General features: G+C 44.1%; 1 protein-coding gene across 2 annotated transcripts in view; it reads right to left on the bottom strand.

The window, feature by feature from the left end:
• Positions 1-6306: 6306 nt before the first annotated feature.
• The window catches only part of BCAR3 (breast cancer anti-estrogen resistance 3), a 109426-nt gene continuing 95785 nt past the window's right edge, over positions 6307-19947 (bottom strand). For both annotated transcript variants that reach the window (XM_012661120.1, XM_012661121.1), the window contains 5 exons: positions 18566-18681; positions 14964-15135; positions 11468-11579; positions 10982-11194; positions 6307-6927 (listed from right to left, as the gene is read on the bottom strand). In XM_012661120.1, coding sequence (XP_012516574.1) covers positions 6749-6927; positions 10982-11194; positions 11468-11579; positions 14964-15135; positions 18566-18681 — 792 coding nt within the window. In that variant the 3' untranslated portion in view covers positions 6307-6748. The remainder of the gene's footprint in view (positions 6928-10981; positions 11195-11467; positions 11580-14963; positions 15136-18565; positions 18682-19947) is intronic.

The following is a 19947-nucleotide window of genomic DNA, read 5'->3' as shown; positions in this document are numbered from 1 at the left end:
GGTGTATAGTGTGTTATCTCTTACTGTAATGATTTTTTTCTTGAATATGCTAGATTTCAGATAATACAAAGTAGATGACAAGTTTCATAAATGAGGCAACCTTTTTTGCAAAGCAGTTTTTGGAAATTTTATTCTAGTTTTGGTTTCTCTCAAGCTTTGCTAAAGGAAAAAAATGTTAACCATTTCTTGAGAGTGAATTTAAATTGCATGTAATAATTTGGACTTATCTTTGTCTACAGTAGCTGTTTCATTGACTTTTCTTTTACACCATCTTATCCTCTGCATCCATTCGTCCCTGTACCACACATCCTGATCTAGCCACCACACTCAGGCCGGCATTTCCTGTGCTTCTATTTGATTCCTGATTGGTTAGAGCACCCTCATCTTCCTGGCATTTCAAAGCATGGAAAGAACATTTGCCATATTTAGTGACACATTATCTGTAACTTTGGAAAGTCTAATTTCAGAAGATTCACCCTTTTAAAAAGGCAAATGTGAAACTATGCAAATTTTTAGAAATCCAAAAAGGGAATAAAACTCAGGGTAGATGCTGAACAATACGAGGTTGCAATTGTTGAGATGAAAATTTAGAAATGAATGCTAAGCTTGGAAGTGGGGACACACAAAACAATGAAAATTGCAGTAAAATAGGGTCAACTGTTACAGCTTCAGATGAGCAGAGGTTTGCGGAGAAGTGAAGTTCAAAACAATGAAAAGGGCTACTATCTGAACTAAAATCAGGGAAGCCACATCCTACTTGCTAGGGAAAGATAACATCCTTATGCCAATATTAACAAAAGGAAAAGCATCTCCAGGCTTATTGGAAAGGATTTTCTTTTGAAGAAGGTACAGGTTGAGTATTTCTTATCTGAAATGCTTGGGAACAGAAGTGTTTGGGATTTCTGTTTTTTTTGGATTTTGGAATATTTGCATTATGTCCTTACCAGTTGAATGTCCCTAATATGAAAGTCCAAAATCTGAAATGCTCCAGCGAGCATTTCCTTTGAGCATTGTGTTGGGGCTCAAAAGTTTCAGAGTTTCAGATTTGGATGTTCAACCTGTATTTGTTTAAGTGAAAAATGCTTCAGAAACACTGAACCTATTTCAATGAGCTCGTATACAGATGATCAGATATATTCCTTAGTATAGTCACTGTCAATAACTGGGGAAACTATAGAAAATATAACAAGTGCCAAAAGAATGGGGAATGGGCAAACATTGTTATTTTGGAGAGTAAATTCTGGCACGTTTGACAACAGCCCTTATAGTACTAGATGTTGGTAGCTTTTGGGGGACAATGTAATGGGCAGCTGACCACTTAGGTTCCTAAGAAGAAGTCATGTCAAAATAGCTGCATTCCTTTATTTTGATACAGATGGGGAATTCTAAGATATAATTAATGTCTTGCTTTCTGCACAATATCAATTTGATAAGATTTCTCATTTTTGTAAGATGGTGACAGCATTGTTATAGAACGGGCTGGTGCAAGCTGATTTGGTAAATCTGGAATTTCATCCCTGAAGAGTGTCTTGTGGAGAATATGTGTATGTTTGTTATCAATCATAATAAAATAAACATATCACCCAACTAAAAGAAAATTACCATCTCCTCCTCCAGAGGTAACTATTATCTTGAATCTTGGGTTTATTGTTTTGTTTTTCTTTATAGTTTTAGCACATGAGTATTTTTTCCTAAACTTGATTACCTTCCTTGGTTTTGAGCTCTGTAAGGATGGTGTCTGTAAAGATGCTTTGTATGAGTGGGGCTGATATTCAGTTAATGCATTCTGATGTGTAACCATGGTGAATGCTAAGTACTGAAATGTTTCCATACTGGTTGGTAAGTAGTAACTAGGAAAAGTAGCTTAAAAAAAAAAAGTTAGTTAATCATAGAAGTTCCAGTACATGTGGTTTATCTCAGAAACCACACATGACGCTCTGATACCAACGCATATCTGGTGTGAGCACTGGGGACAAAGCTTAAAGAAGGGCTTACTGTACATTTACTATTATTTATTTCAGGTGTTGGTGAATCCTTAGGTTTCATGACTTCTTGGGTGGGAGAGGGCCCTGGCAGTCAAGCGGAGGGAGACACATTCTGTCTCCCCCAAAGAAATGCCTCGCCCTGCTCAAGAGGGGCAAAGCTGGATCTGGTCTCTGGAAGCAGCTGGGGAGACTGGAAGGGAGCATGGGCCCTGGGCCCGTCCATGGTTTTCGATTTTTTTTTTTTTTTTTTAAGAGACAGGGTCTTGCTCTGTCGCACAAGCTGAAGTGCAGTGGTTTGATCATAGCTCCCTGCAGCCTCATACTCTTGGGCTCAAGTGATCCTCTTGCCTCAGCCTCCTGAATAGCTGGGACTACAGGCGTGCACCACCAGGCCCAGGTAATTTGTTTTTGTTTTTTTTTGTAGAGACAGAGTCTCACTATGTTGCCCAGGCTGATCTTGAACTCCTGGCCTCAAGCAGTCCTCCCACCGTGGTCTCCCAAAGTGCTGGGATTAGAGGATGAGCCACTGCACCTGGCCCCATGTTTTGCTTTTTATGGGTAACTTATTCTGTGGTGGAGAATGGTCTGCCTTGTGTATTTGAAGAGGTGTGAGGAGAGGGACTTTACCCAGAAGAGAATGTTCTCCTGCAAGTGATAGCACAACTCTTGCTATGCTCTCCCCCTTCCCTTGGGTGGTCTCCAGACAGGAGTATCACATTAGTCTGCCCTCTTCACCTCCACAAGTCCACCTTTCCCCTCACTTCCTAGGCAGACCAAGCCACTTTGACTCAGGGCAAGCAGAAGCCCTAACAGCCTCGTCTAGTGTTTCTATTTTCTCCTCTTTCCTCTTCTGCTTTGTCCTGCATCATAACTGGCATCCAGCCAGTCAGTGGTGGTTTCCTCATTGGCCAGTGTGGGAGACACAGTCTGGGTGTGGAATGAGACAGACAAAAACCACATGCTTGCTCCCAGTTCTGGCAAACCAAGATCAGCACCCGTCTCACTTCCTCTTCCTCCCTTTCTCCACTCTTCTCTGTGGCTGGGAGCCCCTGCCACTGGTCTTGGCATGTAGCCAGCACCCAGATGGTACAGTGTTGTCTGATGAGGCTAAGAGATGGGATGGGGATCAACTGCATGCCCACTCTCTTCAGGTGCCAGACAGCACATTAGTAAGCTAATAACTATGTATTGAAAGGGGGAGGTCACTGGAAGAGTTTGCAGTTCCCTGTGTTGAATATAGGGGCGTCATTTACCTGGTGACAGGCCATACCTAACAAAAGTTATACCAACCTATTTAAACAAATGATTTGAAAATTATTAGTAATTGATGAATGATTTGTGTTTTTATCACTTGATAAGTTTTTATTACATAGTTGAAAGAATAAAAGGAATTTTACTTATTCATTTGTACATTGATTTATATATTTATGTATTTATATATTTAGTAACATCCCACTTATCAAACATTTTGAATATTCCACTGTGTTTTGTTTGCTTTTTCATTCAATGTTTCTAAGCTTTATCCATGTCTATGTATAGTTCATTTTACTGTGTGTAATAGTCCATTAAATATATAATTTATCCATCCTCTTGATGGATTATCCTGAGTTTTGCTGGCAAAAACGATGCTGCTTATGCACATCCACGTGCATGGTTACTGATAATGAGTGTTTCTCTAAAGTCTATACCTAGGGGTGGAGTTGGTAGGTTATGAGTTATATTAATTTTCAATTTTAAAAGATAATGCCACATTTTCCTCCCAAAATTATTGTAATATTTTTACACACCTACAAGCATTGTATAAGGGTTACTCATATTCCATATCCTGGCCAACACTTAGGAGTTGGACTTCAATCTTTGTCAGTTCAAAGGATATATAATAAAAGCATTTCATTGTAGTCTTAATTTGTGTTGCCCCAATTATTATGTTGAGCCTCTTTTTATGTTTACTGTATGTTTTTCCTTCTTGTGGAAAGCCTGTTTTCATCTTCATCCATTTTCTTTTTTGGTTGGTTGTCTTTCCCTTTTAATTCATGGGAATTCTTGTGAATGGGATGCTAATTGTGGTAGTTATCTCTTACTGTGTAACATAGCCGGCTGATACTGGTTTGGAGTTTCTCATGAGGCTGCATTCATCTCAAGCTTCTGACTGGGGCTGGAGAGTCCACTTCCAAGATCATTCCAGTGGTTGCTGGCAAGCCCCAGTTCCTTGCTGGCTGTTGGCCAGGGGCTTCGGTTCCTTGGCATGTGGACCTCTCCATTAGGGTGCTCACAAGGTGGCATCTTGCTTCCCCTAGGACTCAAGGTGCAAGCTGCAGTCTTCTTATAACTTAATCTCACACATGACATATGTAACATACCAATACTTCTGCCCTGTGCTCTTGGGTTGCAGACCAACCCTAGTACAATGTGGGAAGGGACAACATGAATGTGAGCAGCAGGAGGCAGGGAACGTTGGTGTCTGTCTTGGAAGCTGCCTACCATACCAGTCCTTTGTCAGTTTTACATGTTGCTGATATGTTTTTTTGTTTCTCTATGTTGTTTTTGATGAATAGAAGTTGTTCATTTTAATGCAGATTAATCATTTCATAATTAGTGCTTTTTCTGTGTAGTTTAAGAAATTCTTAATTGATTCAAAGAAAAAAAGGTATTCTGTTTTTTTCTTCTAAAAGTGTTAGAATTTTGCCTTTTGCACATAGGTTCTTAATTCATTTAGATTTTATTTTGGTGTCCAATACAAGGTAAAGAACCATTTTTTTCTCTTTCATTTGCTTAACCAAATGTTCAAGAATTATTTATTTTAATGTCATCCTTTCTCCCATGATCAGCAGTATCATTGTTATATATTAAATTTCTAATGACAGTTTAATTACTGTAGCTTAATAATGAGCTTTTGTATCTGGTAGGAACGACCAACTTGGGACCGCTGTAAATCAATTTCTTGGTTTGGGGTTTTATAAATTTTACTCCAGACCTATAAGAGGACAGGCTCGTGGCTGCAAATCCTCACCAAAGACTATCATCATTACATTTATTTTCTTCCTGGTGCTGTATGTGAAGACAGGCATGTTTCCTGGCAACCTGCATTTCTGGCAGATAGATTTTTTCCCACCTGTTCTCAGGGACCCTTTAAGGGTTCCTGCTTAATAGAGGCATTTCACACGCAGCTCCCCCAAGACAGCAGAGTCTGCATTCACTGAGCTGATGTTATTATTTGTCTCTAGGCCTACCCAGGTTTCTAAGTTCTTGCACAGAATTGATTTAAATTTGCTGTACCTTTGGCGGGGGCGGGGAGGATTTCCCTCCTTTCATTCTATCAAGATTGTGCATTAAAAGGTATGTTTATTAAAATTTATTCAGGATTTAGTTATAGTGAGAGGGCTTTCTAAGAGGATCTGAACCACTGTATTGCCAGAAGTAGAAGTGTGCTTTTGTTCTTCTCAGCAGATGAAAAATAGCAATGTGATGGTGCCTTTAAAAAATGGGAGAGGGGCCTCCTGATTCTAGGCCACATTAATGGAAATACAGAGTCCAGGATTTGAAACTAATATTTCCGTTGTATTAAACAGATCACAGTGAGAGTCTCATACTTAGTTCTAGTAGGCATATTTAAGATGACAACAACAGGGTGATGGTTAGGTTATGGTGGGACTTTTATAACCAATAAGTCGTATTTTTTCAAAGCCTATTTAACATTGTGGAGAAATTTTTACAGCCTGTTTGAGGAAAGATGGATATAAAATTTGGCATGGTCCCAATATTATTAATATTTAAAAGAATAAACAAATTGTTAAGTGTTTGACAGTTGGTGGCAGGGTGATAGAATATTAAAGTCTTGTATTCCACATTTTCTATAATAGGAAAAAATTGAGGAGGATATCAATAAACTAGGACGTATCCTCTTTGGAAAGTCGGAAACCTAGAAAACAAACCTAGAAAGCTCGTTGTTACACTTATCAGCTAGAAGACAGGTGATTGATCTGAAATACATGAAGAGATGTCATGAAATACAGTAGTAACTAACACGTGGGTGCTCAGTTTTGTACAGGTGGCTGTGCTGCACTGGGACTCGATGAGGTGAACTTGGCCGGAGTCCGGCAGCTAGCATGCTCCGTAGCTTGAGTCGGATCCCGGGTCCTCTGGAGCCACGACTGTCTTCTGTCACCATTCTGTCTCCTAAACTCGAAAACTTTTCATACCACTTTCATTCCTTTTGGTTTACTATCAGGATATAGTAGTGGCGAGGGAAGAGAGTGCCTCAGGAGGCTACGAGGTAGAATTATTGTACTTCAATGAGTTTTATATTGAAGAGACTGGCTACAACTGTTTCACAAAAAGATATATTTTCATTCATGACTATTTACATTTTTCATATTTATTTAAAGAATATCATACAACTGATACCTTCTGAAATGTTTCATGCTTTTCTTTTAAACTCTTCTATTTACACTTATCTGACATAGAATTAAAACTAAAATGGTCAAATGCCATAATAGAAAGCAACCAGCCAACACAGCTAGGTCTTCTCTTAAATTAGCTGATCAAAATTAGCAACTGTTACCTTAATAATAAATTATCATTCATTTAAAAATCAGTAGTAATTTTAAACAATCCATAAATAAGTGTGCTCTGTGCAATTTACACGTTTAATATCCTGTGGATACTAAAAGCTTGTATATTGTCAGATTTGCACGTTATTACTTTATCACATGAAAGCTTTCCCAGACGCTTGAAATAATATCCTAAGGTTCTCTGGAGAGTTGTCAAAGCTCTGCCTGCTTTATGGGAGAGGGTTCCAGTTTACGTGAGAGCGCAGTTAAAATCTGGTTGAACTTCTCATATCTCTCTGTCTGATTGACTTGGGCACCTTTGCTGCCCCACAGCAATCGCATTTGAAATTCAGTCTTGAAGATTTCACTCATTTCTTCATCTGGTTGAAAACCTAATCAAAACAAAACCACCAAAAAAGTTAACTTCAGTTCTGCCTAAAAACATAGTGTTAAAAATGTGCTTGTTTAAAGTAAGACCAAAATGAACTTCATCTTCTCTCAGAACTTTAAAAACTGCCCCCAAAAGAAAAATGCAGGATCTCCTCTATAGGAGGGAGGGCAGACCCCCACCCTCAAGGACCTGAGCACCTTCCGTGAACAAGTGAACTCACTAAAACACGATAGAGTGAAATTCCTGTGTACAAGCCATTCTGGGTGGCAGTGCTGTAGGAAGGAAGGAGTGTTCATGTTACCTTGTTTTTTTCATTTGTTTTTAACAACTTTACATGCCACATGATTCACCTACTTTAGCTGTGTAGTTTATAATAGTACATTTGTACAGTTGCACGACCAGTTTTTGAAGACTTCCCTCACCCTAGTACCTCTTTGCAGTCAATCCTCGTTTCCTACCCCAGACCCCAGCCAACCACTGATCTGCTTTCTGTTGCTACTATTTTGCCTTTTCTAGGAATCTGACATAAATGGAATCAGCCAATATGGACTTTTAAATGTCTGACTTCTTTTCACTTAGCATGTTTTTGAGATGATTCCATATATTGCATGTTATCAATAATTCATTTTTGCTGAGTAGTCAGTTAATGGACATACCATATTTTGTTTATCCATTCACCAATTGATGGACATTTGGATTGTTTCCAGTTTCTGGCTGCTATGAATAATGTTGTGGACATGTTTTTATTTCTCTAGGAGTAGAACTAGTGGATCATATGGTAAGTATATGTTTGCTTTTAAAGAAACCATCGAACTCTACTCTAAAATGGCTGTATCATTTTATATTCACACCAGCAATAGACGAAGATTCCAATTTCACCACATGCTGCCAACCTTTAGGTTTGTCAGCATGTGGTGGTATCTCATCGTGGTTTAAATTTACATTTCCCTAATGACTGATGCTTTGAACATCTTTTCATATAGTTGCCATTTGTGTATCTTCTATGATGTATCTATTCAAATTTGTCTATTTAGCCTCTTGAGTTGTAAGAGTTCCTTATATATTCTAGATATAAGTCCTTAGATCAGACACATGTTTAGCAAATATTTTCTTCTAGTCTGTCTTGCCTTTTCAGTGTCTTAATGGTATATTTTTGAAGAGCAAAAAGTTTAAAATTTTAATTTATCAATGTTTTCTGTTATGGTTCATGTTTTTTGTGTCCTAATCTTTACCTAACTCAAGGGTACAAAGAAGTTCTCCTGTATTTTCTTATAGGACCTTTATACCTTAGCTCTTACATTTTGAGTCTATGATCCATTTTTTGATTACTGATTAATTGTGTGTGGTGTGCATGAGAAGGATCAAGATTCATTTTTTTTTGTATAAGGCTATCCAATAGTTGCAGCACCATTTGTTGAAAGACTATACTTTATTCTGTGAATTACCTGGCACCTTTTTCAAAAATCAATTGACAGCCATATGTGACAGCCTATTTCTTGACTCTATTCTGATCTAAGAGAAAATCTGGTCTGCTTAAGTCCAAAGATGCTTATCAGAGAAGGGGGAAGCCTCTAGGCCTGCAGTCCCCAACTGGGCCACACAGCAGGAGGTGAGTGGCAGGAGAGGGAAGCTTCATCTGTATTTATAGCCACTCCCCATCGCCGGCATCTGAGCTCCGCCTCCTGTCAGACCAGCTGCAGCATTAGATTCTCATAGGCCTGTGAACCCTACTGTAACATGCATATGTGAGGGATCTAGATTGCGGGCTCCTTTTATGAGAATCTAATGCCTGATGATCTGAGGTGGAGCCGAGGCGGTGATGCTAGTGCTGAAGACCAGCTGCAAATACACATCATTATTAGAGAGGTTTGACTGCACAGAGACCATAATAAATCAGTTGCTTGCAGACTCATATCAAAACCCTGTCTGTTAGGCCGGGCGCGGTGGCTCACGCCTGTAATCCTAGCACTCTGGGAGGCCGAGGCGGGCGGATTGTTTGAGCTCAGGAGTTCGAGACCAGCCTGAGCAAGAGCGAGACCTCTGTCTCTACTAAAAATAGAAAGAAATTAATCGGACAACTAAAAATATATAGAAAAAATCAGCCAGGCATGGTGGCGCATGCCTGTAGTCCCAGCTACTTGGGAGGCTGAGGCAGTAGGATTGCTTGAGCCCAGGAGTTTGAGGTTGCTGTGAGCTGGGATGACGCCACGGCACTCTAGCCCAGGCAACACAGTGAGACTCTGTCTCAAAAAAAAAAAAAAAACAAAAAACCCTGTCCGTGAGTGGCAAGTAACAATTAAGCTGCATCTGGTGGCAGGCGTTAAGTCAGAATCTGACACTTATTTTAGTCTGCATATGGCCCGCCTGTTATTTACCACTTCTGTCCGCGCCTCTTTCCCACACCGCGCACTTGTCTCAGTCACACACCCTCACCCTAGCAAAAATGAGTGAAAAACAAACATCGCTGGCGAGCTTCTTTGAGAAGGGCATCATTAGGAAGATATCCTTGATGGATAAACCACCAAAGGCCAGTTAATGACTTCCATTCACTCGGGTAACGTGCTTTGAGCCTGTGCCCTGGGCTGGGTGCTGGTGAAACTAGTCACTGTCACTTTCAGCAGTGGGAACTTGCTATGTAAACTTGTGGCAGGATCAACTGAAAAATTCCATCAGCTACCTTTAAAGGGATTTGCTGTAGAGCAGCGTAAGGCACACTTTCCTCAAAACCCATCCTATATATTGGCTTATGCAACATCCAGTGTAATATATTCATTGGCTTTGCATAAGTGCATACTCTAATATCTGTTGAATTGTGTGTTTTTATTGTTTGCGTCCCACATTGCCAATGCTGGAGACCTTTTTTGAGGGAAAAAATGAAACAGGTATGTGGTGCATATACTACAGCAGACACAGTGCCATTCAGTCCCACATTCTGGTTCTGAAACAATGATTTGCTTTTAGAAGGAAATGAATAGGCCTCTCCTGCCCCACCTAGTTGTTAACCTTGTGGCTCAAATTGTGGGCCCTTGAAGAATTTTTTAAATTATCTGGTAAGTAAGAGAAACCAGTCATCCCTAATGACTGCATTGGCAAAGCCCTGTCTGGCACTTGCTTCCTAAATGGTCTTTCTGCCAACAAGCTTCCGAGCCTTCCAGCACTCGGATGCCAGGTAGTTTACTTCAAAACATAAATCTGACCCTGTGCTGCCCTTCCATGGTTAAACTCTTCACTGGGTCTTCCTCAGCCACTCCCACTTCCTCTGCAGCCTAGTTGGCTGTTCCTTAGGTCGTAATTTACACTAATCCAAACCCAAGTACTTGTAGTTCCCACTTTTCCTTAAACTCTCTCAGTGGCTTTGCTTGTGTCATACCTTCTGAGTGGAATTTCCATCTCTGTTTTCTGGCTAAGTACTATTGTTCATTAACAATCAATGGAGGTGTTTTCTGAGAAGTTGTCCCCATGGCTTCCTCTTTCCCTGCATCTCTGACCAATTCAGTTCCTTAAGTGCTTCCATGGCACATGCTGCACTAACCACCGTGTGCTGAAACCTTGTTTAAATGCCTCTGAGCTCCGTGAGGACATCCAGTTAGCATGGCTCCGTGATAAATGTTAGTGAAACTAACTGAAGCAGCTGCTGTCTGTTACCATTGTACTGACACGAAAGGTCAGTTTACGCAACACTGTGCCGAATGTGCCTGAGGCTAAGAGCAGGGCGCTCACTTCCCAGTGTGACTGGGAAGGAACAGGACTGCAGGTAGATGAGGTCTAGAGAAAACTCCACCTCCTGATCTCAGCCCACCACCTTTTCTAATCTCACCAATTGGAGGTACTGATTTTATTCTATACCATTGACACAACAGAACACTTAAGGAGAAACAGGACACTTGAGTCATTTTTGAATTTAGAGGAAGTAAGGATCAGTCATATACGAAATGGAATTCCTATGCGTTATTCTTTCCTCCTTGGTCTTTTTTAAATTAAGGCCATCCATTCTCTTTCATGCCTTCATTTCAGTTACCACACAGAGTAGACAGCTTCCCAAACCCAGCCCTCACCTGCCAGGATCCTCTCGGCATTCACCCGGTAGCTGTCCGCAGCCTCCGCCATGAATCGGGCTGTTGCCAAATGGTTCAGCATGATTTCACAGCTTTGGTCATTTTTTTCCCACATGTCAGTTCCTTCAAAAGTGACAGCCTGGCGCTCCATTAACGTCACAAGGGGCATCAGCAGTGGGACCGACACACTGCTTTGAGGAACACATGCAGACTCTGAAGAACAAGGAGTAAAGTTTTCCATAACATTTTTTTTTCAAAGTTAAGCACACAATGGTTACTCGTAGCCTGCATCTTGTTGTAGCTACTGTAGACCTTCTACAAGCGATGCGGTCATGTGACAAAAGTCCTGAGGACATCAGCAGTTCCGCAGATAACTCAGGGCCTCATAATCTGCCCTGTTAAATGCTTGACAAAAGGGCCAGATAGGACCTAGTCACTTACCACCCCCGATGGGCACTCCGGGCTCGCCCTGCCTGCCGTGCTCACCTCTGCCTTCGTGCAGGAGTTTGCTGAAGGGCTTCAGCTGTTTCTCGTAGAGGATGGCGGTCTGGGTGTACTGGTGCCGCAGGGCAGTCCACGTTTTTTCTAACCTTGTGATCTGGAAGGAAGAAAGAAAGGTATTCTTATCATTTTGGAAAAGACTTTTTAAATTACCTTTTTGCAGCCAGGCACGTGGCTCATGCCTGTAATCCTAGCACTTTGGGAGGCTAAGGCTGAAGGATGGCTTGAGGCCAGGAGTTTGAGACCAGCCTGAGCAAGAGTGAGACCCTGTCTCTACTAAAAATAGAAAAACTAGCCAGGTGTGGTGGCGAGCGCCTATAGTCCCAGCTACTCGGGAGGCTGAGGCAGGAGAATTGCTTGAGCCCAGGAGTTTGAGGTTGCTGTGAGCTATGATGATGCCACTGTGCTCTAGCCAGGTTCTCCAAAAACAAAAACAAAACAAAACAAAAATTACCATTTTGCTTAAATTTTGGAACAGATAATAGATGCACATGGCAAAAGAGTACCGAGAAAAAGTAATCCCCCAGCGTACTCCTTTCTGTACTGCTCTCATGGCTCATCCCAGTGACAACTCTTCGTGTGTGTGTGTGTGTGTGTGTACACACCCCTTTTAAAAATAAATACATGCATATATACAACCTATATTTTTCAGTTCCTTGCTTGGAAATCATTCCATATAGAACAGCCTTATTCTGTTAAACCTCTGCATATTATTCCTGCATATAGAGACACTATAATTTAACTGGTCTATAGATCAGAGTTTTAAATATATTCTGCTATTACAAAATTACCTGAAAAGGATTTTGCAAATGTAAACGTGTGAAAATATCTGGAGGATAAATTTCCAGAAGTGGAACTCCTGGGCCAAAGAGTACATATATTTTAATTTTGATAGGTGTTGTTGGTAACTGTCCAGCACAGAGGTGGTACCAACGTAAGGACGTAGGAATGTGACGCAAAGCATTTTAATGTTTGTACAAAATGTCTGAGACACACAAAGGATTGCCTAGACCACATGATGCCATTATTAGTTTCTTTTCATTCCTTTTGGAATAATTTAGTCAACACCAGCGTATGCCACTGACTCTGTCCTAAGATAAATGGTCCCCCACTCACACCATAAAGCCAGTAAGCCTAAGTGTCAAGTTTTCTACATGAAACAAGGAAGGGCACTAGTATTTAGGGAATGAGAGCCAACTTTGTGTCAAGTATTTGAAGAATTTAATTTAATCTTCACAAAGCCCCATAAGGCAGGTATTTTGGCCTCATTTTGCAGATCAGAAAACAGAAGGGATTATGTAACTTGCCAGAGGTTTCCCAGCTGGTAAGTGACAGAGCTGAGATTCATTTCCTTGGCTTCTAAGAGCTCCCAGGGATTCCAAGAGGAAGGTAAGAAGGGTCAGCTCCAGCTGGTTTGCTGGGAAGAAAAGGCTGTGGCTGGTTGTCCTCTGGCCACCCCCATGCTGCCCTCTCTTCTCAGAAAACCCTTCTTCCCTCCTGCTCCCTGGAGCATCCGCCCTTCTGGAGGAAGCCCTGTATCTGGGTCAGGTTCATCTCCTGGGTGCTTGTCTCTTGATTCTAGAAGCTGAGAAGAGAAGGCGGCATATGTGGCTGTGGGATAAGCGCAGGTTTGGATGGCGACACAGTGCTGTGACTGTCCTCTGGAGTTTTCCCTGGGTATGCCACTCCCCTCCTCCTGCTCACCCCAGGCCCTGACTACCCTGGAGGACTGCGCTACCCCCCTGCTGAGACTCCAGAAGGGAACGGTCTGGCACTGCTAGAGGAGGGAGCCGCCCACAAAGGCACGTGAAGGTGGGGGTTCGAGATGAGTCCCTAACCGCTGAGATGACAGCGACCACGTGATCCCACAGAACATCCCCTTCATCACTCTCAGAGGAAGCTCTGGGCTGGGGGCTTTACACAGCCTGGCCTGTTGGCTCAGCTGTCCAAATTCTAGGCAGTACCGGATGAGAGGAAATGAACGTGATGCAGTTAAAAACACCTGAATGAAAAATTATAAACCCTGCTATAGAAATCAGCATATCATGAAAGTATGGCAGAATTTATGGGTTGCTTTTTTCAAATATCGATCCTACAAAATTCCAGTGCACCTGAAGAATTTTAAAAGCTCTTGAAATATTATAAATAGAATGGATCTCCAAAAAATTCCTGATGAAGTCACCAAGTTGTTCGGCTTCTTGTTGTTTTTTTTTTTTTTTTTTTTTTGAGACAGAGTCTCACTCTGCTGCCCAGGCTACAGTGCTGTGGCGTCAGCCTAGCTTACAGCAACCTCACACTCCTGGGCTCAAGCGATCCTCCTGCCTCAGCCTCCCGAGTAGCTGGGACTACAGGCATGCGCCACCATGCCCGGCTAATTTTTTCTATATATTTTTTTTAGTTGTCCAGATAATTTCTTTCTTATTTTTTTTAGTAGAGACGGGGTCTCGCTCTTACTCAGGCTGGTCTCGAACTCCTGAGCTCAAACAATCCGCCTGCCTCGGCCTCCCAGAGTGCTAGGATTACAGGCGTGAGCCACCGCGCCCGGCCAGCTTCTTGTTTTTAAGGTGATGATCTTGCTTTAACACAAGGAAAGTATGTTCCTGCCACACTTAGACTTGCAGGACATGTGACTGTAGCTGTCTTCCTTAGTGGCAGTGATGGATTTTCACTGAGCACCTGGCAGGATTTCAGAGACAATGTGTGGCTATGAAACAGCGAAGCTAAATGACCAACAGTTTTGATGTTCCTGGTTGCAGGTTTTGCTTGCAGGACTGTAATCTCGTACTCAGAGTCCTCCAAGCACTTAGGGCGCGGGAGAACAGAACTGGAAAGCTGGTTCTGAGCAATAAAAATAGCAGGATGCTTTGCTCTGTGAGGCCTGCTGGATTGAAAATCCAGGTTTTCAGGTTTGACACTCATCCTGAAAAACCCCTGTCAAAGCAGATAAATTCAAATGCCCAGTTTCAGAAACTCTGAGGGGGTTATGTGGCAGGTGGGCCAGGAATTTTTTAACAGGACTCTGTTTTAGGTGACCTGAGGACCGTACTTGTGATAAACTACTCTAAGGATTCTCTGAGATAAGCTCCCCAAATGTCTCACTTTCCCAGTCATTATCCCAACTGCCCAATTCCTGGTAACCCAGATGGAAGTGTCTCTTATACACTCATTTTAGCCAGATGTCTCACCCTGATTGGTTCTCCAGAAACACTGATTGTTCCTGAGCACGACATTTGTTATTGTACATCAAAGAGAAAACATGAACTGTCAGCAATTATCCACTGTTTTTTAAAAGCAGAGCCAAAATACTTAGGACCCTGCTTTTGGTTTCCCCCTAATCGAAGGAGCTTTCACTAAGATTCAATTTACTTTTCGAGACTTGACTAAAATAGCCTGTGACTTGCTAAGCATGGTGTGTGGACCCCTTTGCAGAATACTGAGTACACGCAGGTCTGAGGGCTGCACAAAGCAAGTGGAAGTTTACCTGTGGCATTTCCAGGGCTTTCATGACAGCTGAGAAAGAATAGAGGTCCCCCATGGAGTCTTTTAGTTCCACTGCCACCTGGATGATCCTGTTGAGGGTGGCCGCGCGGTCCTCCAAAGTGCCCGTGCAGCCCAGGACGTCCACCGCAATGCCGATGGCCATCGTGTTGTGTCTGAGAGGGAGGAGATCAGTGGTCAGGCCAACGGCCAATGGGACTAGAAGAAAACGAAACCAAATTGGCCAGAACAGGACTTGTTTTGCACCATTTGTTGCTTGCTCTGAAATGCGCCGGCCACAGACAGTTTGGACGGCCAATCTCAACAGAGAGACTACCCCTAGCAGCTGACTACAGCAGGGCCCGGGCCAGGCCACAGAGGGTGCACTGTGCAGTCAAAAAACAGATGCTCCAGGACAGGGCCAAGTTCAACCATGAGCAGAGGCATGAAGAGGGCCCCCCTGGGGCTAAGATGCTCAGAGGTTCATGTAGCTCCCTGTACTCCCCACCATGAGAGGTCCAAGGAGACAGCAGGTGCCCCCAGCACACACCCTGGGAATCCCTTCCTCGGGGAAGCCTGGGACCACCTCCAGTGAGCCCCCTGGACTTGGGAATAGAAGGGGCAGAAAGATGGGAGGGTATGTTTGATCCAAGAAGATGACACAGGCATCAGAACAAAGGAAGGAAAGAGGAGCTAAGAATGGTGCTGTGCAGCCCAGTCAAGAGGCCAGAGAGGAACGGAGATGTAGACAAGACTGAACAGCTGATAACCGGCAAGAATTAGCCTATAAAGGTCAGACCTTAATAAAATCAAAATCTTATTCCCCCCAACAATCCTCCCTTTTCTCATCCTGAGCTACATGGGTCAACCTCAGACCTAGAACAGGAAGCAGGGTGATCTTTTCCCTCCACGACAATGGGACTGACATAAATGGCGTCGACTGCGGCAGGAAGCACAGACTGCGACCTCCTTTCCTTCCCTCTGTAAATCAGGAGCCAGGAGTTGACTGCAATGGACCGGAATTGCCTCAGTTACACTTCATCCAGCTCTGGTACAAGTGCTGGAGGTGAAGCCCCAGTTCATAGCTACGGTTAATAAAATACAACAAGCTTCGGAAGTGCAGGGCCACGCTGTCCTGGATGTTCAGAGCTCAGGCTGCGACTCCGTGGCGGTGCTCTCCCTGTGCCCAGGGGTGCTGGTCTTTCTCCTGCTCCCTTGAGCAAAGGGCAGCAGTGACTCAGCTAGTGCCCAGCGTGACTCATTGCTCTAATGTTTGTTAAATAAGTAACGAGCTCTGTGTCTGAGTGTGTTTGTTCACATACGTGTGCACGGTGTTCACTTGCAGTGTTACTTAACGGCTCCACTCCTTAGTTTCTTCATCTGTGAGAAACAGACCACGTATGGGCGTAAAAATAACTGAAGTGCCTGGCACTGGCAGCCACCCCCTAAATAGTAGTTGTTGCCACAGTCGTCTCTGTGTGCGTCTCTCCGTGTCTTGGTCCATTTGAGGCATTTATTTTTATCTCTTTTACCATTTCTCCATTTATCTCCTTTCTCTGATTTCTTGTCTTTCTCAATTAATGTATCCAAACACAGACCTAAAGTAAATTTTTATTATTTGCATTTTTTAAACAGTTTTGTTATTCATTTGCAAAGTGCTAACATTGAGTAGAGCATTTTAGATGTTTCTTTTAACTACTTGTAGACTAACATCCCACGCTGTATTCAATCAATTGTTTATTCAGTGTTTTCCTCCCGTGTTTTAGTTTTACTGGCCCTTAATAAAAGGCAGGTTCTCTACCCCTTCTTTAAGACCTGGTGTTATATCAGTGGTTAGCTAAATGGTTATATCTACTCACTCAGCCAACATTTGCCTGAAAACTCCCCGGATACCACTGTAGGAAGAACAACTCGGGATGGCAAGTGTGTAGCAAGAGCTCCAGGGGTTGGCAAGGGAGACGCTCAAATGTTACAGGAAGGAAACTTCCAGCTTGGTAGGCCTGGCATGGGAGAAGTGGTACATTAAAAATAAAGGGTAATTCTGTATTTGATTCTTAAAGGCAAAAAGGCGATGTCATTTGACACTCCAGGACCCCTATAACCTTGGCCTTTATTTTAGTAAATACATTGTAATTAATAAAATCACTTCCCAGACTCTAGTAGGTAGATCCCACAAGTCAGCCTTGGACAAGAAGCAGGCTAAGGCGCGAGACCCCAGCCAAGTGGCAATTGACAGAAGAAAGAAATGGATGTTGACAAGAGAGAAAATCGCCAAGAGAGACGCCCCAGACCTGCTGCCCCACCTGGGCCCAGGACGCACGTCCCGCACAGCTAGTGATGGTCATGAAATAAGGCTCAGATTCATTAGGCCTGGAACCCGGGGAGTTTTCAGGTGAAACGTCTCATGTGAGAAACAGGGAAGTGTGGCGGCACAACTCACCTCTGTGGACAGGGGAAGCGAGTGGAACTGCAAGGCCAGGCCCCTGGGAGAGAAGGGGACACCCAGAGAGCGAGGCTAGAACCTAGAAAAGTCTCCCCGGGAAAAGCAGGGAAATTCAGAAGTGGGATCTATAATCTCCCAAAGGCCTTCAACAGTGGCTGTGCCTGAACAAAGCCAGCACAGGCCACTCCACCTCCTCACTGTCCACTAGCCACATGTGGCTATTTACACTTAAAATAGTAAATACTAACTAAAAAATGTCCCTCAATTGCACTGGCCGCATTTCGGGTGCCCAAGAGCCATGGCTGGTGGCTACTGCAATGGCCAGTGCAGATGAGGACCTTTCTGTCATCACAGGAAGCTGTGCTCAAAGCCTAGTGACCCAGAACACTATGGAAAGCCACACGCAGGCAGTGAGGGCAACCGGAACATCGGTTGGAAAAAACAGAAAATTTAAGATAACAAGATAGTCGTGCCCCAATTAACTTTTTTTATGCATCAACAAGGCTAGTTTTTGTGGTAATGTGAGAATCTAGTCTAGCACTTCTCTTCTTAAGAACATGCCTCACTCTTGTTTCTAATTTCTAAGCATCCCACGTTCACTCCTGTGCATTCCAGTGGACACCGGGCCCTGGCTTTTCATGAGAAGAGGGCAGCGGGCCGGGTGCCATCATCCCCTGACCTCTGCCTCCCCGTTTGTCCACCCCTCAAAGAAACATTGTTCAGACTCTGTTCTTTCCCACAAACTTCCACTTACTTCCTCAGGCAACCGTAAACTCCAGAGACAAACGCACGCAGCTCATTGAGACGGGGCTATGGGGGTAGGAGACCCGGGGACATCCCAGGTCCCCTGGCTGCCTGCAGCACCCAGCTCCACCCCGAGCTGGCAGGACCTGTGACTTCTCCTCGCACAGGTCAACCAAGCCAGTGGCTTCAGGCAAGTCTGCTCTCCATCTGCCCCCCCGCCAGGAGCAGGGACAGGAACGTGTTCTTTGTGCCTGACTTGCGCTGGGCTGTCTCCACGTGCAGCTCCAGGAATCTCTGGAGCTCTGGGAAGAACGGGCTGGGCCGCGCACTGAGGCGATGCTACTCTGGGCAGGGTTGGTGCTGCTCTGACCCCACAAGGAGTGGGAAGGGTCAGAGACGCAGAGGACAGCTCCGCTCACCTTTCGATGATGTCCAGACGTAGCTGGTGGCCGTGAGGCAAGGTGATGAGCTCCAGCCCTGAGCTCACGCCCATGCTCCTCCTCATCTCTTCAGAGACTTCAAGTATCCTGGCAACCTGGCAGAACCAAAGGCGAAACACACCAGATCAGGAGGCGGGCTTGCCTCAACAAACGCAGCCTGCGAAAGGAAACGCACTAAGCCGGGGCAGCGTGGATGAGCTTTACTTGTTGCGTTTCCCCAGGAGCAGCAGCAGCTGACAATATGGTTCTTCTGTGATGTCCGGGGCATGTGAATACACACACTAGAATATAAAACCTAGGGGCGAAAGGAGGACTGGGCGGGAACACCTAAACTGGTCTGCAGAAGCTGCAGATTTGTTAAGTGTTTCTGCCCAGCCAGAGAACAGTTCAGTCCTTTGAGCTTTTGCCTGACACCGGTGGGATCCCGCAGTGACACTCTGCTGCCAACAGCAGGGCCGCGTGTGTGCGGAGCCAGCCAATCCCCTACGGCGGAGAAGCGGAGTCTCGTCCGGGCTACCTCTGCTGTGGGCTTTGCCATTCATGTTCTCACTGACCAGCACGGCTGGCTGCTGGTCCCCTTAATCACGCCTCCCCAGGGCTCAGTAAACGCACCATACATCTGGAAACTATTAAAAAAGTGTACAGTGATTTGAAACCTGAGGTCTCAAACGCGCCCACTTCTCCTGAGAGGTCTGCCTTAAAGAAAATCTTCCTTTGTCCCAGGCCAGCGCTCACCTCATCTCAATTTTAGTATCTAGTCACAGTTTGTCGGAATCAGGGATTAGTTGACCATTTATAGTTATTTATTACATATTATGTAGAAACGTAACAACGGAGTCGGTGTGTCTCTAAAATGGGCTGATGACACCTCCCAGCACAATGACGTCCTAGCAGTGCGACCAGCAGGTACGGTGGGCCCAGCCAAGCCTGACCGCGTGGCAGGCATGGGACAGTTCTTGCTCTGGCAGACTCGTCCTCAGCCGTAATTATCCCAGGCATGTGAGCTGTGCAGATGTCTTCGTAAAAGGCCACAAGGAACATCCGGAAGTTTAGCCTGTATTATTAACCCTTGACTGCTGTGGTGAGCAAAGGAACCACCGTCAACCCTGAGAGGATGAGCCCGGGGCACGGGCCGCCCAGTGGGAGCTGCCAGAACAGGACGCAGGATCCATACTGAGCTCACACTCACACCCTCCGGGCCTCAGTGTCCCCTTCCTAACACAACTGTTAAATCTACCTTTCTCAAGGACTTTGCAAAGGATTCAAATGACTTTAAAAGCCCAAAAAGCTATTTGAAAATACAGGTTGTGAATCATCAGCCATACGGGAAGGGGAAGAATTCTGGCGAGATCTCAGGACAG

This window comes from Propithecus coquereli, unplaced genomic scaffold (assembly GCF_000956105.1).
Source record: "Propithecus coquereli isolate 6110/MARCELLA unplaced genomic scaffold, Pcoq_1.0 Scaffold7, whole genome shotgun sequence".
Taxonomy (NCBI): Eukaryota; Metazoa; Chordata; class Mammalia; order Primates; family Indriidae; genus Propithecus; species Propithecus coquereli.
Note: the sequence above shows the minus strand (reverse complement) of the source record. Positions and strands in the feature narration are given on the sequence as shown.